This window comes from Rhopalosiphum maidis, chromosome 2 (genome assembly GCF_003676215.2).
Source record: "Rhopalosiphum maidis isolate BTI-1 chromosome 2, ASM367621v3, whole genome shotgun sequence".
Classification (NCBI taxonomy): domain Eukaryota; kingdom Metazoa; phylum Arthropoda; class Insecta; order Hemiptera; family Aphididae; genus Rhopalosiphum; species Rhopalosiphum maidis.
Genome location: NC_040878.1, coordinates 19379266 through 19403609, shown reverse-complemented (window position 1 = coordinate 19403609; position 24344 = coordinate 19379266). Strand labels below are relative to the sequence as shown.

General features: G+C 24.4%; 3 protein-coding genes across 6 annotated transcripts; 1 reads left to right on the top strand and 2 right to left on the bottom strand.

Moving 5' to 3' along the window:
• Positions 1 to 80: 80 nt before the first annotated feature.
• Positions 81 to 9567, bottom strand: LOC113551821 (centrosomal protein of 192 kDa-like). 4 transcript variants are annotated; one of them, XM_026954334.1, is made up of 23 exons: positions 9201 to 9567; positions 8328 to 8530; positions 8123 to 8263; positions 7990 to 8062; positions 7767 to 7928; positions 7444 to 7622; positions 7203 to 7376; positions 6154 to 6264; positions 5877 to 6075; positions 5550 to 5809; positions 4998 to 5242; positions 4825 to 4938; positions 4631 to 4762; positions 3976 to 4418; positions 3823 to 3899; positions 3677 to 3748; positions 3460 to 3614; positions 3227 to 3385; positions 2533 to 2695; positions 2266 to 2464; positions 1018 to 1141; positions 532 to 659; positions 81 to 235 (listed from the first exon to the last, which is right to left on the bottom strand). In XM_026954334.1, exons 1-23 carry the CDS (start codon positions 9260 to 9262, stop codon positions 217 to 219), a joined length of 3594 nt encoding a protein of 1197 aa, XP_026810135.1. In that variant the 5' UTR covers positions 9263 to 9567; the 3' UTR covers positions 81 to 216. The 4 variants fall into 4 exon arrangements, with proteins under 4 accessions (XP_026810135.1, XP_026810131.1, XP_026810132.1 ...); XM_026954330.1 differs by lacking the exon at positions 6154 to 6264; XM_026954331.1 differs by lacking the exon at positions 6154 to 6264 and having other exon boundaries at positions 7767 to 7886.
• A 3514-nt stretch (positions 9568 to 13081) lies between these two features.
• Positions 13082 to 20411, bottom strand: LOC113551631 (biotin--protein ligase). Its single transcript, XM_026953983.1, has 18 exons — positions 20160 to 20411; positions 19804 to 20037; positions 19589 to 19737; positions 18868 to 19038; positions 18617 to 18776; positions 18444 to 18536; positions 18276 to 18384; positions 17856 to 18209; positions 17524 to 17778; positions 15758 to 16087; positions 15529 to 15688; positions 15302 to 15466; positions 15056 to 15238; positions 14465 to 14597; positions 14083 to 14246; positions 13904 to 14018; positions 13622 to 13835; positions 13082 to 13545 (listed from the first exon to the last, which is right to left on the bottom strand). Exons 2-18 carry the CDS (start codon positions 19949 to 19951, stop codon positions 13374 to 13376), a joined length of 3075 nt encoding a protein of 1024 aa, XP_026809784.1. The 5' UTR covers positions 19952 to 20037; positions 20160 to 20411; the 3' UTR covers positions 13082 to 13373.
• A 2052-nt stretch (positions 20412 to 22463) lies between these two features.
• On the top strand, positions 22464 to 23970 carry LOC113551817 (proteasome subunit alpha type-3). The gene is made up of 6 exons (XM_026954321.1): positions 22464 to 22614; positions 22776 to 22858; positions 22926 to 23049; positions 23119 to 23367; positions 23515 to 23627; positions 23691 to 23970. Exons 1-6 carry the CDS (start codon positions 22594 to 22596, stop codon positions 23860 to 23862), a joined length of 762 nt encoding a protein of 253 aa, XP_026810122.1. The 5' UTR covers positions 22464 to 22593; the 3' UTR covers positions 23863 to 23970.
• Positions 23971 to 24344: the final 374 nt, after the last annotated feature.

Below are 24344 nucleotides of genomic sequence, written 5' to 3'. Positions count from 1 at the left end.
ATATTTATTTAAAAGCAAGAATAATATTAAACATGTTTCACATTGTACATAAAAAAAATAGAGATATGAGAGATCATCAAAATATTAAAAATGTATACCAAATAATATGATTAATAGTAATTCTAAAAATATAAAAAGATAAAAAAAAATATATTTATATTCAAAACAATTTATTACTATATTCTTAAAAATATTTGACAAGGAAATCGCCAATTTCTACGGGAGTCTGCTAATTCTGTAAAAATAATAAATATGTTAAAACAATTTTTTAATTACTAATTTGTCATAATATACAATACATATGTGTATACATGGAATTACTAAATTATATCGCTAGTTAATTTATAGTTGGTAAAAAAATAAAAAAACATTTTTAATACTAACAAAAGCCGAAATTAAAACATGTTATGTGATATGCACAAAACAGGTATCTTAAATATTCATTACTGTATTTTAAATTATAATGATAATAAATTATGTATAATGTAATTTGACATATTGAATCAGAAATGTAAACATGCATATACTTACACAGTTGTCTCTAATTCACTAAAAACTGTTGTTGTGTCACATAATAATGATTCTAAATTGCTTGTTTCCATTAAAATGACAATATTATCTTCACTTATGCCTGTTTTCCATAATTTAGATAATGATTTCTATGAACAAACATTAAGTTAAGATTCTTATTAGATGTGTATGATTATACTGGAGGTGGGAGATTATTTTTTGTTTGGAAATAATTAAGGCTATGCTAAGATACAAAAACTAGAAAAGAGCTAAAATAAAACCTAAAAATATTTATTCATAAGCTTTAATTTAGTTAAACATAATATATTAATAAAATAAAAGTTAAAAAAGAAATAATATTAAAAATAGTAGATACTTTTTTTTTATTTAAAGAATAAATTTACCATTAGGAATTTATCCATTACATTAATATTATTGTTATATTTTTAAATGACTTTTTTCAAGTATAATATAAGTATTTATTTATAAATAAACGTTATAATTTACCTCGGTGTCAACGAGATGACTCACATCAACAAGACTAACATCATTGAACATGTTAGATATGTCATCTAAACGTTGTTGATTTAGGTATACAATTTTTTTTTTATCATTACTATTTTTCCAGAGCCTATAAAAATACACATACTAGTTATCTATTATAAATATTTCTTAATTCAATAACATATAATTTTAAACATTGTACATAAAATGAGATAAATTATTTATTAATTTTAGTTTTTCTAAAAATTATAAAAAAATAATATTTTAGGAACTATCAAAAGTATAGAATTAGAATCCCTTCTAAATCAATATCATAATAATATAATCTTTTAAAACAGTAAATACAATAACAAAACTGGGAAAAATACTTAAGAGAATGTCTCATCTGCATGTGTTGTCTCAATCTTACACACGTTAAGACATAGTACATTTTCATTCACCAATTTCAATAGTGTGCTTTTAGTTTTAATATTACAATGAATTAACCTATTATCAAATTTTTTGGCAAGAACATTATCTGTGTTTTCTCGTTAGTTTTTTACGGTATGTTAAGTAGATTATGAGCATTTTCAAATATTTAATAATTTCATACTCAATTCACCTAAAAATTAAAATATTATGAAAAACCAACGAGAGAACACAGATACTGTTCTTGCCTTTAAGTTTGATAATAGGTCAATTTACTCTAATATTAAAACTAAAAGCACACAATTGAAATTGGTAAACAAAAATTTACTATGTCATACGTATGTAAGACGGAGACAACACAAAATATGGGTGAGATGTCCTCTTAATTATGTTTCAAAAGATAGAATAAATAAAATTTTTGATATGCAATATTTAAATTAAGTATATATTAATATACTTAATACAGAAATTAATTAGTTTTGGCAAACCATTGGATAATAATTTTTAAGGAAAGCAATTAAAATATGGTGAAATTAAAAGCTTTTCTTGTATAGCTGTATCATATTTTACACTTGTTTATTCTTATGTATATTTTTTTTTGACACTGAAAAAGATTATTACTCAATATTTTATACACAATAGTATTGTGACAATATCCACTGATTATATTATAATTGAGACTGTGACAAAGTATATTATATCAGTGATCATTTATATAAATATGATAATGAAAAAATAAATCAACTCACATTTCATCATAATAACTTATTCATAGATTTAATCTCAAAAAATATGATAAATAATATATATGTTTTAATAAATTTAATATCAACATATACTAACCTTGACACACGCATTCTAGATGCTTCATCACCATAAATCACTGATATTTTATTTATATTAATGACTTTAGAATTACAATTTTGTCCAATTAACATTTCTAACCGTTCAGGACTCATAATTATTGTAATTTCAACATTTATAGTTTCTCCTTTTTTTAATATAAACTCATGAGGATGAATTATATCTTCTGATGAATTTTCTAAAACATTAATTTTGGTTGTTATTGTAAGTACTTAAAAACACAAAATAATTAAAATAAAATGCAACCTTGAATAATTTTTACAAATGCAGCAGTATTTCCAGAGTTTGTAATGGACAATTGAGATGACATAAGTTGGGGATTTGGATATAACCACATGTTACCAAAGTTATCTTCAAATGGACCACGAATTACAATAACTGAATGACCGCAGTAGCCATATAAAGAAATCTGAAGTAATACATTAAAACAGTTACAAAATTAAAAGTATTTTACAACATAAATGACAAAAAAACTTTTTAACAGCAGAAAATAATGAGGCGTAGAAAATTAAAATAAAAATAATAAAAACAGTTTTTCAATTAATAAAAATTTATAAAAAAATTAGGTAATTTACTCAATCTTATAGTTTCCGCTATATAGAGATTAACAACTAATTACTCAACTTGAAAATTAATGTTTTTTTTATACTTAAACTTATGCCATACAGATATGAAAAAAAATATAATATTTAATTGAAAGTATTCACTGTAGAATTTTGAAAATAAATCAATTTATTATCGGTATGACCTTACATGCTGTTTTAAAAATATAAATAAATACAAAATTATATTTAATAAAAATCAATAGATTAAAATGAAAAAAAAAATTCTGAGCTAATTTACTCTTATAAAATAGATAATTTTTTTAAGAATTAAATAATTTTGCAATTAAGTTGAAAAATAAATCAATAGTATAATAGTAAATAATTTACAAACTAACCACACGTTTTTCATCACTACGTTGTCTTTGTAAGACTAATTGACCATAAGCCTGGCCTTCATTTGATGTTGATATAAGTGCTACACTCAGTTTTTGACTTTCCATTGGTTCTAATAATAATTTCATTTCTGATACTTGATTTTCACCAGAAGATATCAGCTTGAAAGTAAAGATAATTAAACATCTTATACAAAAAATAAAAATAAATTAAGTTTAAAAACAAAATTACATACTTTAAAACAATTTTTATTATCTCTAATTTTTAAATGCAATTTTTCCTTGTGTGAACCACGGTTACGTAAGGTAAAAATTTGTACAGATTTAGTATTTGGAGGTACACTTCCCCATATTAAACTTGAACTTGTAGATTCTAATTCCAACCGTCCAACTATAAACAAATTAAAAAAAAATAAGCTAGTAAACAAATATAATAATTAAATAAAAAGAAACCTGCACTAGATGAACTTGTACTCCAAGGAGATATAGGTCGTGAAGACGGTGAACCCATTTGTTGAAACTCAACTAAAAAATAGTAAAATAACTTAAAATATACTTTCGATTTTTTAAAATGTAAATATAAGAACACAAATTATTACAATTAGATTCAATATAGTTGACTTTGAAAAAAAATTGTTTCTGTGAAGACACAACTTGTAAACAAATACTGGTTTCACTAAAAATAAAGCAAATTAAAAATAATTTATGATTAATTATCAATAAAATATTTAAATGTTCAAAAATTATATTACTTGAAAGAATTAATTGACTTGGATGGGAAAAACACAACTTTCAATTTTACTTTTTCATTAACAGCTAATTTGAATTTATCAGGCTGAATTGTAAATTCTGCACATTGTTTGTTATTTTGTTGTACAACTAAACTTATTGGAATTTCACTATTGTTGGTTATTTCTATAGTACCATTCAGTGAAAACTGCCCAGTTTTTTGCAATAATAATGGATTTTGATCAAAAGAAATGGATGTAAACCCAACATATCCAGTTAAATTGGAACAGAATAATAACGGTGAATAATTGGTAGACAATTCTTCAACAGAATCTAAAACTATTTGAAGCCGACCAGTTAGTTTGCAATTATTTTTTGAAAAATGTGTTGTGAGGATGTTCACGTCACATTGCCATAATTCAGATGGTTTTAGAATGGCTTTACCCTGAATAACATCACAGTTATCCTAAAACAATTATAATTTATTATCGTATATAAAGTAGTAATTATGCGTTATAGTTTTGGTGAATATATTTCACATTGTAATATTGTACAAACCAAAAATATTCTTAAACTTAAATTAAAATACAATTATTTATAACATCATGATATTTATTTTTATATCATTATTTTATGTATAGGTAAGCGATATCATATGAATGATAAATTTAAACAAACCTGGCTTAAAATAAATTTAATTGGAACTTGATAAGTTCCTTTGTTTAAGAGTTTGATTGGTAAAGACTTTTGAGATAACTCTGGTAATAAGCCAAAGTCCATAGAGCCAAAACTGTTATTTATCCAAGTAACCTAAAAATAAAAATATTTTATTAAATGAATTATTTAAAAATTTTGACCAAATAATAAAATACCTGTGGCTCAATAGAATGAATTTGAATGTTACGGTAAATTTCTTGAGTTATATCATTACTTTTAAGCTCTATATAAATATTTATACTTCCAGAAGTTAAGGGAACAATCCCAATCTAGAAAAATAATTTCATAAATATATTTATACATCAATAACAATTTTTAGTTTCCATACAGTAAACGAAGCTTCAGACAATGGAGGTATGATGCAAGTTTTATCTGAACAAAATACAGTTGCCACATTTGATCCAAACAGCTTATCATCAACAAATTTAGAAGTATTTATATGGTTAAGTGACATGTCCAATAAATGTAATGTATATTTTGCTTCAATGGTTAATCTATTTTCCAATGTAATTACAGCTTGAGAGTAAGTTCCAATACATACATCACCAATTTCGAGTTTTTTACTGATTTTCCCTTAGAATTATACATACAAAAAAAAAAAAGTAAAATATAAAATAATAATATAGAAAATATTTATTTATATTCTAAAAATGTATATTTCATTACAAAATAGTAAATACTTTTTTTGTAAAATGGGAATCCAGAACAAGAAAAATCATTATTGTGCGTTATTTAAAATAAACTAAATAAAATATAACTGTTAAGAACAAATTTATCTAATATTCAAATTCTACTTATAATAATTTTTAAATATAATGATTTTTCACTGTCAAAATATTTTTAGAGCACTGTATTTAAATAAAAAGAAATTAAAACTAACTGTAATCTTGAACGTTTGACTGATTCAATTTATCTTGTTGTATAGCTTCATTACAATAGACAATTTTAGAAATATTAGTAGATTTATTAAATGACATTTCAGTCAGAACTTCATGGTTATTAGTTAAAATAGAAAAATTTGAAAGATCGATATTGTTTTCTGATATCTCTGATATTCCCAATGTGCAGTCTTCAAAATATCCACTTTTAGGTGTTAAAAAAAATGTGCAACTATTATTTATTTGTGCTTTAGTCTGTTTTCTGAAACATTTAAATTATAAATTAGATGTTTCAGTTTATATAGCATTTATTTGTGTAATGAGTTTACTTCTTAAAATTATTAGATAAATTGTACTTGTTTGATGTACACTGATTTAAGGTATTAATACATATTTCACTTTTTTCGTTTTTATTTTCATAATGTGTTTCCAAATTAACATTTTTATTCAATTCTGAAGTTGTTTCATGGATATTTGTAATATTTTTTTGAGGAGAAATAAAACTTAAATTGTCTAAAGATTGAAAACCTAAAAAATTAAAATATAATCCACATGTTATGTAAAAAAAAAAAAATGCATCCAAGAGAAAATTAAATAGAAATTTACATAGTTCTGCATGCTCAAGATTTTGCGAAGCAATAGAGAATCTAGTGGAAGTAGATAATCGTCTTTGAGGAAACTTATAAGACTCATTCAACTGTCTATCATCAGACAAATCTATATTTACAAGAAATGAGATACTTAAGTTAAGTAAAAAAAATGTATTATATAAATAATATATAATACACATTTTATGTGTATAAAATATAAATACATGTTGTTACCTTCAAAACTCGACCAAAATAATTAAGCTTAAATTTTAAAAGAAAATGGTATGATAAATTAATTATCACTAAAAAATAAAGACCAATTGTTATTTTTAGGCATTTGCTAAGAATGTTTCATAATATATTTTTAAACAAACCAGTTACTATTTTGTATACAGGCTTGCTTATTATGATGAATTAATTATATAATTTGAATTAAAAAAGAAATTTTATTTAACGTGGATATTCATTATTCTTATTCAATCTGTCAATATCAATACTATTAAATCATGATTTATGAGCAAGAAAGCTGTGGTTTTAAGACTGCCCATAAACAAACATGCCAATTTACAATGAAGGTGAAAATTATAAAAATTACAATAAAATTAAACATTTAAGTTTAGTTGAATAATATTGATATTTTATTCATGATATGGTAGAATAAACATTGACTGTGTTTGATCTTATAATTTTAAAAAATAGAAAGTGAAACAATTCAATTTTTATGAAATATTTATTTACTGTTAATTGACATTATTTTCTATTAAATTAATTAAATTCTATTTTGCTACATACAAAACAATGTGATAATAATTTATTTGGTTTCATTATTTAAGCTTAATTGTTTTATAAAAAAATGTTTAAATAATCAATTATATTAAGTTGATAAATTTCATATTATCTGGTAATTATCAATTATAACTTTCCTTCTATATAAAAAGACATTTTAAAATTACTAAGCATTTAGAATAAAACAAAAGCATAATATACAATATTATTTAATAATCTACAGAAGAATTAGTAAGCAATATTTCTTAAGTATATAATTTATTGAAGCAATTTTCAAACCTCCTGATAGCAATACTTCAGTCAATTCCTTTGGATTAGCTGAATTTGTTTTAGATGTTAATACTTCAGAAATATCAGACAAACTTGTTAAGTTTAACAAATTATTGGATACATGACTGTCAGTCCAAGATGTAATTGAAGACATTGTCTTGTAGCCTATTTGAGCTTGTTGATCTGAATAGTCAATAAATACATATTATACAGGAAACATAGTTGATTACAAAATGTAATAATAAATTACCTTCTTGGTTATTTTTGACATTATTAGGAACTAATAATGAACAATGACTTTCTTTAAACTCTTTTCTAAATGTTTCATTGCCGTTTTTTCGTTTAGGAAAAATTGCAGATAAGTCTTCAACAGGTATACTTTTGGCAGCAAAGTAATTTGCTGCAAATGATGCATTTTCATTTGATTGCCTATAATATTAATGTTTTTTACATTTTAATTTTATTTAATTAGTAATACATCTATTACTGGACTTCTGAAAATCATTATCACAGTAATAGGTTGTTAACATGTCTAAAAAAAAATCCAATTTAATAATTATGAATACTCATTACTTTTCTCCTTCTAAAGAAAAATCAAAACGACTTTCAGACAATGAACCAAATTCTTTACGATTAATTTCTTCAGTTTCAGCTAATTTTTCTTTAAATTCACTGCCAGATATAAAATCATCACTGGAAAATGAACTACTTGAATTAATAAAATCTTCTTTCAACCTAAATAAATTAAATTTATTAAGTAGGTACATTTAAAAATAATGTCAAATTGATAACTAACATATCATTGAATGCGAATGCATTGGTTACATTTGTTAAAGATGTCCTGACATTCAGCTTATTAACTTCATTATCTTTAAAAAATAAATAAATAAATTACAATGGAATTTAAACTTGGAAAAATATATATTTACTATTAACAATATTTTTTATTGAACTTGCTCTAGCAAGAGTATTTCTAGCTTGAGTAGCTTGACTTAAACGGCGTTGCAGAGCAGGCTGGTTATTATTAATATTATATTGAAATGATTCTCTTTTGTATGTATGACCTATATCTAGAAGTTAAAGAAATATTAAAAAATGTCAAAATATTTAGTAAGTATTATTATTTATTATTACCAGACATATTATCTAATTCAAGAATTCCCAAAGAAGATTGCCCACCAAATGACGAATACATACTTTCCATTTGTACATTTTTTTTATCGCTTGACATTCCTGATAAAGTTTTAGTTCCTAAATTAATATTGGTCAATTCATCAGAGAATGTTGAAGCAAATGTCTCATCATTTCTGGAATTCCTAAGATAATTTCTTATGGATCTAGAAAATATAAATTATAGTTATAGGTAATTTAATAACTAATTGCATTTTCCTAAGTTGTTGAAATTAAATTAAGTTAATTTTTTAATTGATTTTAAATTTAAATTTTGGCTTAAATGACTAAGTTACTACTATGGCAGTAAAATTATGGCATTTGCATATTTTTTTTTATTTTAGTACAATTTTAATATAATTTTAAAGTATTTTAGTCAATGATGTATAATATAAATATATTTGAATGGAAAAATAAAGTATGTAAAATGATTAGCAGAAGACTGCTGCTTAAAACAATGAACTAGTTTTTTTCTAATATGTGTCTATTACACTTACATGCTCTAAATTTTAAAGATTTTTCAGGAATGATAATATTTATTGTAGGTACTAGAACTGACAATTTGTCACCTTCAAACAATTAAAAAATCTCTTGTTATATAATGCAATAACTTAAGCAATCTTTAAATTTATTTTAATATTGGTTTATTAAATTATATTAGATATTATATTAAACATAACATAATCTTAGAGATATTAAGTTCTCAAATATTGCGTTTAAGGCACAATATGCCAGAATAATGTTCTCTTAAGTAAAAATTTATATTTTGTATTCTTATAAGCCCTATATTACATAATGTAACAATATTATTAATACTATTTATAATTTGCAACATACCGTTGATCTTGAGATTTGACAGCAGTAGACGAAGCTTTAGGTTCTATTCCTGATTTGGACATGATTATAAACTCAAATTATAACATCAATTATTTCTAAATACTAATGTATATTGTGATAATTAAACCACTGTAATTGATAAAATATCATTCTAATTAATAAGTATGTAATACGTGTAGTGAAGTCGTCTACACTTGTCAGATGAATAGTTTATCGTAAACATTAAATACTAAAAAACAGTTTGAACTATCAACAAAACTGATTTAAGAACTATATAGGTAATACCTATTTAGACGTTTAGACAGATCACAGATATTTGAATTCCGAACGGTCGAGTATTCAAAACAAACGAAGATCGTTAACCATGAAAAACGGATTAAGATAACAAATACAATAGCATGGCTATACAACCGTGATTATATAGAGACTGCATCACTTATCAGTAAATTTTGAGTTAAAAATATAAATTAACATATTATTAAATATTAATGTCTGTAATTTTTACAACTTAAAATCATAGGTGTTGATATAAAATCAGCAAATGCATAATATAAATGTACCTAAAACTAAAATCATGACTAAAATATACAATTGAACAACAAAAAACGTTCAAAGCGCAAAATGGATCATTATCTTATGTTCCAAGTGCTCCAATGACCAATTGTTCGATAATATATTTTTTGTTCTAAGGCTTATTATTACAAGTTTTAATTAATAATTAATCCAATGTTGGTTTATTCTATATCTAGATCATATTTGCTTTTATTTTAAATTTTTATTACGTAATATTATATTAATTAAATTTGGAAAGTTTTTGCCACCTTTTAAAATATTGCTACTTTTGCCGCCTGGAGCACTTGTCGTAATTGTCTCCTCCTCCCCTTTGAACGGCCGTGAGTCTTCCTTTAAATGTAGTGAATACTTGACAATCTAAATAAATACTGAATGCTGTTCATAATAATGCATTTTCAATTTTAATATAATTATATTTTTAATTTCATTGTTAAAGGAATCAATCAACTTATTTGATAATAGGTCCTCCAAAACGGAGTCCACGAGCGGTACTCGGAAAATAAGTCCCGAAAAAAGTTTAGTACCGATTTTTTTTCTGCGACAAAAATAAAAATTTAATGATGGAAAAAACTAAATTAACAAACGATTCGCCTATTCAAATTTGATATTTGATATTAATAAATTAAAAACTAAAAAAAAAATGTATTTATCATAAGCATCTCCTTTAGGTGCAACAAATTTATTTACGTATATGGCATATAAATAAATAATTACAAAATATTCAATAATATTTATTGTTAAATCAGTAAATAGTTAACTAATATTTAAAAAAAAAAGTATCATGAGGGCAATACGACACCCCCCCCCCTCAACCCATATACACCACCAAGCCGTATACAGGGGGTTTTAGCAGTTCAAACGCCCAGAAATTTTTAAAGTAGAATTATTTTTTTATTATTAAAACAATGTATTTTTATAATTCATGTATTATAAATATTTTACTCCCCCCTTGATAATTGAATCTGAATACATGCTTGTACTCAATGAATACAAGAAATTTAGTTCACATATTTACAAAAGTGTATTTATATATTTACTGCTTTTAGGCCTGTGGAAAATGGCCACCTTTAATTATGATATAATACAATTTAATTAGGTAGGTATATGTAAAACAAATTTTAATTATATTTTAAATAAAAAAACATAAGAATTGGAGTTGAATAACATTAGAAAAAAAAGAAAGGTATAATAAAATGTTTGTATACATTCTAAATTTCTTACATAATAAATTACTTGTTAGACGATCGATTTACGTCGACATTTAGTTCTTGCAAATGTGTCAATTAAATCCTCGCAATTCAATTCATTTAACATTTCATTCTCTATCAACAATAATGCTAACTGTTCAACTTTTAATCAGTTTGAATGGACCTTAAATAATTTTTTACGCGTTTGAGAAATGAAAACGATTTCTCGGTAGTACAAGTGGATACTGGTACACTCAGGAAAATTCTTAATGTTGTGTCAATATAGAAAATTTTAAAAATAATAAATTCGAATTTTATTTTAAACCAATACCATTGTTTTCAATAATTTAAAATAATCGTATTGGCTGTTGTGGCTATTAGAATATTTTACAATAACAGAAAATGATATAAGTCTCACCGAGTCAATATGCAATACCATCAATATTGAAAAAAATTTTCCTCTGTAGGCACATGCCTATAGTGTCTACATATAAATACGCCACTGCATATTTAGCTGTTTTATTATAAATTATAATATATCACAATATCAGTTGATTATTAAATATTTAATTTCCTTGCATTATTGTCATTTAACATTAAATCGTTTATTAAAAATAAATAAATTTGAATAAAATTGAAGAAATTAATTAATAAATAATAATTTTAAAAAACCGGGTAGAACCAAGCGTTCTATAGCTAAGAATTTTCGGGCAGGAAACTACCTAAATATTTATTGGGAACAAAATGGTAGAAACAAACTGTCCTTTAAGTCAACATTTTTTGTATCTAAAAAACCTATCTAAAATATTTTGAATTTCTCTTATTTTGCTTTTAAAATTGTATCCACAAGATGAACTTTTCCTCTATTTTTCATAGAAAAAAAAAGATCTCTTAATTAATGATCATGGGATTCACATAACGGAGGCATTGTTAGGATAATAATTGTGCATCCAAGCATAGATCAGAAAATTGACATTAAAAACTTTATCTATTTGACTATTTTTTAGGCTTCAATAAATATATATATATCACTAGTAGAAGTCTGCAAATAAGAAAAACCATTAATGTATGTTAATTGTATAATATCAATATTTATTGGTATTTGGTATATTTTATATGTTGAAACAATTAAATGAGCTAGTATAAATACCTATATTGTATTGAATGGATAAAACAAATTCTTAATAAGTGGTCTAAAAACTATTTAAAAATATTGTGCTTAATAATTAGTACAGTATATTAAACATTTTATTACATTAAAAAAAAACGAACATAAACAAATTACATTATCATACATCTACAACCGAAGATCACATGAATGGAATGATCAAGTACCAATTTATATATATATATATATATATATATATATTAAAAATAAAACAGATAATCAGTCTATTAAATACATAACAGTAAGATAAACTATTCAAACATTAAAGATATATTTTATAATATAATATGTAAAACATTTTGTTACAAATGTTGAACAAAACAATTGTATATTTATCAAACAATTTTATATTATGTGTATTAAATTAAAAAATAGGGGTAAAATGAGTTATGCTACACTAATTTTGCGCATAGGTACACAGTAAATATCAATGGATACATTAAACATATAACCATATAAAAAAGATAAAAATTTTAATTCCAATAACAAGCGATGAGCATTTATACAATAAGGAGAATAACAATTAATTATATTTTAATCATATTATTTAGTAGTTGCTGAGGTATCTATAAAGTATTTATTGTTTATTAGAAAAAATATTTCCTTTTAATTTTCTATTTATTTACTATGTACTAAATAATGCAAAGTATAACAAATCGGTACTTAAACATAACTTTTTTGGTAACAATATTTGGTACTTGAAATACAAACATACATACATATTATAAACCCCTAAACCAACTAGAAAAAAAATCAAAAATTATCTGATTAATATTAGTCTTATATATTTGAAATGCCAAGTAATTAAGTATATAGTTTATAAGCCGACCCAGTCTTGATACAAACAAAAAATGTTTAGTTGAAAACATTTTTCTATTAATTAATAATAATGATTATTAAGCATTGTAGCTTACTACAAAATAAATTTAAACATGCTATAGACTATTTTTAATTCTAAAAAATGATCCAATTATTATTATTATTTATCAAATGAAAGTTTTGAAATGTAATGAAACACGAGATTTCATTAAAATTGTAAAATAACCAAATAATTTAAATAAAATTATAGTTATTTTGTATATATAAGATTGATCATATTATAAAAAAAAAAATAATAATAATAATTATGAATTGTTTTAATTGATATGATAATATAATTATCATGAATAACTAGGCCTATAAGTATTGAAAAATAATAAAATTTGCAAAAACCACACATGGTAAACATAAATATCAGATTGGAATTTATTTTGGGGCTATGAGACCAGCAAGCATATCAAAGGAGTTTCCATCTGGTCTGACATCTATGATGTCTCCATCTTCTGAACGAACCCTTAGAAATCCATGGTCATCAAGTCCTATCACCGTGGCTTTGAATGTCGTTTTGTTCGGTCGAAGCACTGTTACTACAGTATTACTAATGGAAAAATACATAATAAATATATATTATGCAAAAAATATTAATATGATAACTAAAAGAAAATTATTTTTACCTGTGAAGCCAGTATTTATAATAAAGATCAAATATAATGTCTACATTGCCATTTTGTACTTGATTCAACAGCCTTTCGAGTTCAGTAAATACAGTGGCAAAATACTGCTCATAAGTCAATGTGTTGAGTTGGTTATGAGAGTTAGCATTATGTTCAATTATTATATCATTTATGCAAGTGGTAGGTAAATTGTTATTTAAATTTACACCACATCCTGCAAAGTGAATAATAATAAATAATCAACAATAATCAAATATAATCGTATCATTTTTATCATTATACCAATCGAACAGATGGCAGTGTTTCCTGCTGCAGAACTGCTGATGACTAGGCCACCAATTTTTGCATTTCCTCCAGCATATATATCATTTGGCCATTTTAGACCGAGATCAAGTTTCTATAAACAATTGAAAATAATAACCTATATAAAGTACAATAAATTAAATAATACTAATATTTACATTATAACCACCGGGCAGTGAACATATAGCTGACACAACTGACAATGCAACAACATGTTGTAGCAATGCTAATCTTTGACCAAGTTGAGAATCAAACGGAATGTGTAACTGTACAGAAAACATGGCACAGCCACTTGGACTCAACCATTTATTACCGCCTCTACCTATTTACAAAATATATAATATAATTTTTTTTTTTTATTTTATTAATAAAAATAAAGGCTTCAACAACTAGGCCATTAGCCTGCTATAACATAATTATTAATGTTAATATTTTAAAGCAATTGGATATATACTATATGCATATGGTTCACAAATGGTTTTTTTTTTTTGTTATTTTAATAAAAACTAAAATACAAACAAGAAAAAAAAAGTAGTTTACCAATTCCAGTAATTTGTTGTTTTGGAATGACTACAAGCCCATGTCGGGATATTGGATCATTTAATAGTTTCATAGAAGATGACATGACTTCTCCAAATATTACTAAACGTCCTAATTCTTCAGTATGAAGATTCTATAAACATTTAATTATGTAATAAAATATAATAAAAAAATGTATGAAATATTTGTTTAAATCATTCAGTGTAATTAAATGGCATTAAAATCCGTTTGATTTGTTTTGCTTTTTTACATTTATTGATAAATTTTTTTTATTATAATTAATCAATTTATAAAACATAAATAATTTATTAATGGGTCATTGAAAACACTTAATTGGTCGAGTAAGAAATAGTCTAACAAAATTAATAACAATTTTAAGTGTAAAATGTATTTTTTACAGTTATTTGTTTCATTTTTATTTAAAAATGTGTAGTACACAAAATGTCATTCTAAGACATCACTCAGTCTTATTTATTTTAATTACTAAATTATTAAATGTATAAGCAGAATTTATTTGTTTAAACATTTAATTAAAATGTCATAATATGTTATTTAATACTTTTATTATTAGTAATTATATGTAACGCTTACTTTGAAATATTCTTCTTCACTGAAGTCCACTGGGAAATCATTACAAATTACAGGTAAGGAGTATTCACTAGCTCCAATACACATTTCATCTTTCGTACAAAACTGAACTTTTAAGTCTTTTAATAACAATATATTATTTTTAGATACTTTTCCATTTAAAGAAGTTAAAAATTTAACTTTATCCTATAAGAAAATTTAAAAAAATTGAATATTAATGTAAAAAAGATAGATAAGATTACATTATACATTTTCAGTTCCCAGCAAATAAGCAGCTGTATGTTTTGGTTCTTGATCACATGACACACAATCCAGTCCCAAATGGGTGCTTAACAAATCCTTAATTAATAGGTATCTATCTTCAGTAGTTGAATGGTATTCTCCATTTTGATGAGGATCGATTTCCAAATGTACCTAAAGTAGTTATAATGTTAATATATTTATTTGTTTATTTATATATTTTAATACAATATTACTTGAGAGAAAATAACTTTTCCTCCAGATGGAGCAGTTGCTAAAATTAAACTTGGTGTTTCCCAAGTATCTTCAGCAGCTAGGACTTCAATGTTGATAGTATGATGTTTGTTGTTTGTATCAAACATATCCACAATGTCTAAATTCTTATCTTCTTTAATGCTAATGGTTTAACATATATAACTTTTATTGCAGCTCAAATAATTACTGAATAAAGTAATTTCTATTTACCCGTTTTCAGATGGAAAATGATCATTATTGGGGGTGCTGGGTTGGTAACAGAGAATGTGATGTAAGAGAGATGTTCGCATGGATAATGGACGGTATGTGAAGCTGACTATGTCATCGGAACATACTTCAGCTGTACTAAAAGCAGTTGGTAGCAGTGTACCAAGAAAATCAGAACACAAGCATAAGATTCGACCTCCTTCTGTTAACAGGTATTGTTCTAGTAATGGATAAAGTTCATCAGGTACAGCACCGTAGACGACTACCATTGTGGCCTGTGATGTCCATGGTGAATGAAGCATTTTATCTAAGCTCAATGTATAGATTGTGTATCTATATCATTGATTAATAATAAAATATAGATATTTAGTATTAGAAGACCCTACATCAATAATAATCAATATATTTTATAATTTAAAATGTTTTACAATATTGTAGCATCTTCTAAACTCTAACTAGGGAGCTTCAAAAACATTTGTTATTATTTAAAATATAAAATACTAAAATTTTATAATATTATCATATGTCAAGTATGAATTGTGCACCTATTGTGTATAATTATGGTTTTGGGTAGAAAAATGCATCTAGTTTGTACTTTAGAAATATTTAAATTAAAAATTCCTGGTATTTTTCAAAATACCTAAGAAAAACAAATATAAAATTAAGAAAAAATGGAAATTTGTATACTGAATTAGTTTTTAATAAATTCAATTTTGTTTTTATTTTGCTGTAACTTAAAAATGAGTAATAATTTTAGATACTTGTGTTGTCCCATTTTTATAAATGTCAAAAAAAATAATTCACTAGTATAATATGCTTGACAATTTAATACAAGATTCCTTATAAGTTGTTTATTTACCATAAGAAAATATCAAAAATGTATAGTCACAATATTTTTTTAATAATCTAAAATGCTAGCATAATTTTTTTTTATAAACATTTTAAATTCAAACTTGGACAAAATAACATATTCAAATTATGAATAAAGATGTTCATTAATTTTGTTATGATTTAAAAACATTATTGTGGAGTTATTAAACTCTTACGTTTATTATTGTATTTTATATATACAATTATATTTTCAAATGCCAATTATTTCAACAAAAATTTACTTAGTAAATAAAAATGCATAAAAAATAAAAAAAATAATTAAATTTTAATATAATTTTGAGCGTTTTTTCTAATCTTATATAAAAGTTGTGTACAGTATATACCTAAGGCAATTATCACTGAAAATAAACACAAGTATCCACATTGCATAAGGATACATCAGATATTTATATGTCTTATGGCTATTGCCTAATTTACCAATATTGGTTAACATGTGAAAAATAAAAACAGAGTATAAATTTATAGTTGTAGGTAATAGACACATAATATTATTGTGATACACATCATCATAAACATACAAGTGGTTCATGACACCATAGTAACACTCTCCTTGTTACACAAATTTATAGAATGACCTCAGCTATAAGACATATATATGTTAAAAACACATACATTATTAAATTGTAATAAGTGTGATGCTAACATAATCAATACTGTAGACTTAGACCTAATGTAACATTGTGGTATTTATATCAATAAATATTAAATACCGTTTTTAGTTTTACCAATACTTTATCATACCAATGAGAGGTACATAAAGTCTCAAAACAATCGGAAATTGTTTGAATCAATGGTTACCAATAAGATAATAAAGATAGGGAAATGCTAACACTGAAACCGATGACAGGTTAAATTAAGTATTTTGAAAATAATTTTACCTGTATCTATGCAAGACAGACTCCAATGAATGTTGAATTTGTTGTGCACTAGAAGCACTTTCACTAAATATAATAATATTTGGTGGTTTTCCAGTTTTTGATTCACCACTATGTTGTACAGGTGTATGACATCGAGGTCTTGATTCAATATTGTTACTAAAATCTGAAAATGATCGATGACTTCTCATCATCGAACTATTTAAGGAGTTATTATATATCCCAAATACATCGGGGCTACTTTTGATTGGTTTCATTCTAAAAAATAAAATAAATATAAATTATTGACAGAAATATTATCATTGATATTTGTTACACAGTTAAAATCTTCATACCCGCATGATAACTTTACTTCATTTTCTTCAATTGGAGTGAGTACTATTCTTCGAAAACTAATAGAATCAGTGGAACTAGTATTTGAAGCACTATCATAGTCATATTCACTATTTGATTTTCCATTAGATTCATTGTTTAATTCACATTCATTATTAAATTGAACATATTTTAAGTGATTTTCTTTTGGAATTTCAAGTGTAGGAAGAGTGTTTTTATGAATTTTACTCTCAGTAAAACATTTTGATTCAACATTTTTCACAATAGTACTGTCAACTTCATCTTGTACATTTTCAACGACAACATAATCGTCCATACTTATTTTATTATTTAGTTTCTTTGATAACACAGCTGAACTGAAAATATTGATAACTCATTAAAGAATTATGAAAAATTATTGAAGACTGGTTAAAAAATGTTACCAAAAATTAATGGGTTTTCCAAATTTTAACACATTTGTTGCAGCAACAGAGACAGCATAAAGTGTGTCACAGTAGTTTTTCCACTGAACAGTTGTAACATTATTAATACCTAAGTGGAAAATAATTCTGTAAAATTACATGTCTTCATAAAAATTAATTACAATTTACCATAGTTATCATGTAAACTATAAATAAAGTCAATATTAGAAGCAATTGATTCATTATTTTCAATATCACACGGCTGACCTTCAACTTTTACAGCTAAACAAAAAAAAAGAAGACAAAATATAATTTTAAATAATATAATTAGTAATATATTTAAAAAATAATATATAACAGACTTTGTATTCGTAGTAATTCCATATGGTTTCCCAAATATAATGATTTTGAATTGGCCATAAAATTACTAGTAAGCTTAGCAAAATGATCCAGATCAGTTTCCAACAAAAGTCCAAAATTTTCACCAGCGTTCCAAGCTTTAAGCACACCAAAATCTTCAATCTAAAATAAAAAAAATATAATATTATTAATATTAATATATAATTACAACATACAAATAAAAAAAAAAAATCAAGAGTTATCTTTAACTTACTAAACATCTGTCTATGTTTTGATGAACGTTGAACATTCTATAAGTGGCTTCAACCAATAAATGAAGTCTTGTTTCTAAACTTAAAGTTATTGGTTTGTGTGTATTCAAGAGTGCAGGAAATGTGATAGGATTATTTGGAATAAGAATCCAACTATCCACATTTAATATTTGCTAATAAAATAAAATAATCTAGTCAAGACTGGCATAACTAAATTAGATAATATATGAAATTTATCTATAATACAATTCTTTTATAGATTATAAATTATTATTCTTCTTCTTCTTCTTTAATCCAAACTATTTAGGATCAGCATTTTGTTCAACATTTTTATAGGAACCATATTTCTATCACATACACCCTTAGTACTCTTTTCCTTCCCACTTTTGAACTCTCCTATTGCTTTCCCTAAATGTATAAACATCATACATAAAAATATTTTCTTCTTGTACTTCTTCACAATCTGCCTTATACTTAATATTGGTTCCATAATCGATATTCTTTGAAATTATAATCTCACTTTCTATTACTTTTTCCTGAACTTTTATACTATAACTTATAAGTTGTATACCGCTATTAAACATTATTAATGTTTAATAGCGGTATATATTAAAAGTTGCATTGTAATATTTTTAAATCTAAATCAAGTAATAACTACTATCTTAAGGGAACATTTACAACTCTAACTATGTTATAAAATCTAAATATACATAAATATTTTACCTCAGGTAAAACTGAACATGACCTTTTGTGCCCAACAAATGATATGATCTGATCAAGTTGAGCAGACTTAGCATCTTTGCAACTGTCTGAAGTAATACCACGAGGTCTTATGGACAAAAATATATCACTATTTTCTTTACTGTACAACTCTAAAGTTAGAATCTCATAAAAATGTTATCATAAATAAAAATAAAGTTACTTAATAATATACATACGTTCATTGTCTAATCCTACAAAATCTTTTTCTTTGTACAGCACAAGAGTTAAATTCTTAGTCAAGTATTTTTTTAAATTTGATTTTATAATCGATAATCTATATGATTGAAACCAATTTGTAGCCATATAATAGAGCGTCAGCAGCATTGTCTCTTTAGGATACCATCAACAAAACTCGTAAATTTAAATAAATTGGTAACATTAGTGTTTACCAACAATCAAACAATTACTATCTGAAATATAAAATAAAAATAAATTACAGCATAACTTGTAATTTGATGAACACCATAATGATAATTATGTTCCATGTTTAAAAAAAAAAATTTTATTTGTAGAAGGTCATCTGTGCACTTACTTTCATCTGGATGACAATTACGAATTACGATGGCGATAAATAAGCATAATTTATTAAATTAAACTCGAAAAATTACATTTCTTATTAGATCCCATGTAATTACATAGCCAGAATGACATTCAACTGACTTTAAACCGACATAATCACTAATCAGATTAGAAATTATAGGAATATTATATTCGATAGTTGTCGATCGTTGTTGATATGAGAAAATTACATATTTATTTTTTATAGTTCTGTTTTTTGCATTAATTATTTGTATACAACCAATTGTAAGTACTATAAAAAAATAATCTTTGATAATATAATCTAATTTGTCATAATCCAATGCCTCTGACAGGTATGTAGATAATACCTAGATAGCAGCACAAATGTTGCATATTATTAATTTATTTTTGCCTTTTTGATGTTTTATAAATATTTTAATATAATTCTAATTTTAATTTAACCAAGGTGATCCACCTTGATTTTAATTTTGGGTAAAAACTAGTAATTTGCTAGAGGTGGGTGTTAATGAATGATTTGTACCTAATTTTTTCATTATAAATTATTATTTTTTAGTAAAATAGTATATAGACTATAATATACTATTATGTTATGTTAGGTATATAATATAGTAAGCTGATAAGTAACTAAGCTGCCTCATTTTGGAATTAACGTGATGAACAGTCCATTTTGGCACTTAATAATTTCTAATTTAATATAGTTATTACTTATTAATTATTAATATATATTACATATAACACAATAACATATATATTACGCTTTATAAATTGTATTTGGTAGGTACTAGGTAGGGTACCGCGAAAAAAATAACCCCGGAAATTTAGTCCCCGAAAAAAAACCCCATATGAGATTTTGTGAGATTTTAAATGATAATAATTATATAATATTCAAAACTGAAATGTATATTTTAATAAATACGTGTATGTGAATATTTTAATTTTTAAGTAAATTATGAGCATTTTCAAATATTTAATATTTTTCATACTCATAACTCACCTAAAAATTAAAATATTGTAAAAAACCAACGAAAAAACACAGATTACGTTCTTACCTAAAAGTTATATATATTTTTTATTCATTATAATTGACATTTAATATTATTAATATTACATACATTTTTTTATCTATACATTATTTACCGTAAATGAAAAAATTGACTATTTGTTTAAAATTATTATATTATTTATTTATTTATATGTTATTGATATTTCAAACTAATTTACTAAGTAACACGGGCAGATTAGGAAGTCTATATTTTAACAATATAAGTATAAATATAGGACTTATAGATATTAAGATATAGGTACCATATCTTAAGAGGACGTCGCACCCACAAAATACTTAGTGTGCTTTTAGTTTTGATATTAGAGTGAATTGACCTATTATCAAACTTTTAGGTAAGAACGTAATCTGTGTTTTCTCGTTGGTTTTTTAGGATATTTTAATTTTTAGGTGAGTTATGAGTATGAAAAATATTAAATATTTGAAAATGCTCATAATTCACGTAAAAAATAAAATATTAGACTTACACGTATTTATTAAAATTTACATTTTAGTTTTGACCTAAACTTTATGGTTTAATGTTACATCGTGAATTCGTGACGCGTTAAATTATTATAATAATTATTATTTTTAATTTTTCATCCAGTCTTGTTCAAAATTTGTGTATACGAGTAAATTATACACGTGCTAATTATTTTGATTATAAATTTAAATTAATTAGTATATTTCTATTTTATAGTATTTATAAATTAATAGACAATAATACTCAGGACCAAAATATTATACACATTTAACACGCGTCTAACAAGTTTTTTTGATTTTTTTTTCAAAGAAAGAGTGGAATTTTAATAAGGTTCTGATCAGGACATGGACATATTTTAAATAATGTATTAAAATAGAACAACTAGACTACCTACAATCTAATACTTGAACTCCTTGAACGGCTTGAACAGATTATTGTGATTTGCGAACAAAGCGGCGTTCGTTTTGTCCATGAACAAGGGAATACATTGATAATTAGTATAAGTACTTACCTAATAACTATTAAGTCAATGAGGCCACAAACTAAGAATTAAATGAATGAGTATTTGAAATGATTATTCCGTTTTGAAATACATTGTAGCTAAAATCAAATTTTTAAATTGCATTCTATGCATATTTTTACAAATTAGGGATATTTTGGATATAGGTATATGACAAATGGTCAAACTGGTTTTGTAAGGTTATGTTTTTATAATCAAATTTATTTGCATTATCAGTGTTAGTTTGCAATATTTCATACATTATATTAATTATAAAAAAGCTTGATAAATATTCAATTGAATACTAAATAGTATACATTTTTTTCTTTTAATTTATTTTATTATTTAGAGGTATTTAGAGTTTTTTAGTTTGTATAAATTGCATTAATTATAAATCATCCAAAATGAGTTCAATTGGAACTGGTGTAAGTATATGTTTTTATTTTTTAATAACAATACTCATTTTATATTTTTGGTAATTATTTGTCATTTATTAAGTTTGAATCACAAAAAAAAATTAATCAATTAAATTATTTGACCATTTTTTTGGATTTTATTAAATACATGTGAAATTTTATTTGTATAGTATGATTTATCAGCATCTCAATTTTCGCCTGATGGTCGAGTATTTCAAGTTGAATATGCCTTTAAAGCAGTTGAAAATAGCGGGTAATGCCATATAGCTATTTAATTGTTTTTTTTATTTTTAATTGAATCCATGATTTATATTTGCTAGAACTGCCATAGCTTTACGTGGTTCTGATGGTGTTGTTTTTGCCGTGGAAAAATTGGTTACGTCAAAACTTCATGAAGATAGTACAGGAAAAAGATTGTTTAGTGTGGAAGATCATATTGGAATGGTAAGTCTTGAAATATTCAAATATATATTTACTGTAGCCTATAAATTAATAATATATCTTTCCATTTAGGCTGTTGGTGGATTGACTGCTGATGCTAGTGCCATATTAGATGTTGCACGCGAGGAAGCGAAATCATATCGCCAGTCATATAATATGCCTATTTCATTAAAATATTTGAATGAACGAGTATCCATGTATATACATGCTCATACATTGTACAGTGCTATTAGGCCTTTCGGATGTGCTGTCATTATTGGTTCTTATGATCCTAAGGATGGTCCTCAGATGTATATGATTGATCCAGCTGGAGTATCATTTGTATGTTTTTCTTTATAAATATTGTACCTATACATTGATTGTAAAAAAGTTCATCTAAATTTCAATAAAATAATTTTTCTAATGCTATATTATAGTCAAAACTATGAATTTAGTTTCTCATATTTATTATTTTTTTTGTAATTTTAGGGATATTTTGGATGTGCTATTGGTAAAGCTAAGCAAACAGCAAAAACTGAAATAGAAAAATTGAATTTGAAGACAATGACATGTAAAGAATTGATTAAAGAAGCAGCTAAGATGTATATAAATATTTCCTATTTTGTATTAGTATGGTTTTAAACATTTTTTATTTTTTTTTATAGAATTTACATGGTACATGATGAATTGAAAGACAAACAATTTGAACTTGAACTTAGCTGGGTTGGTAGCCATACTAATGGAAAACATGAAGAAGTTTCAAAAGATGTATTTGATGATGCTTTGAAATATGCTAAAGCGTCTCTAGATGATGATTCTGGTTCAGATGGAGAGTAAACTATTGTTAATAATTTAAGGAAAATTGACTTATTTGTCAAATTATGGTACATAAGCTTAAAAATATATTTTTTTTTTTATTTAATAAAAAATAATAACATTTTTGAATTTGATTTATTTTTATTACTTTTTAATAGATTTATATTTAAGGTTAGGAAAATGATATACTGAAAATATACAGTAAAGGTGTTTAACAGTTACCAATAACACTACAATTTAGTTTTTTATAAGCTATATCCTGGAGTACTATGATAAAAAATACAAATGCTATAATTTCTTAGCCTTAGGTATAGTAATAATTAAAAAATGTTCACAGTTTAGTATTATTTTTTTTACTATACCTACTCTGATTACTGGCATATGTAATATTAACATTTTTTCAAGTGTTTTATAAATATTAATTTATAACAGTACAATATAGAAAATTATAACTCTTGGTAAATTCACAACTTACAAAATATACATCACAATAATTAATATAA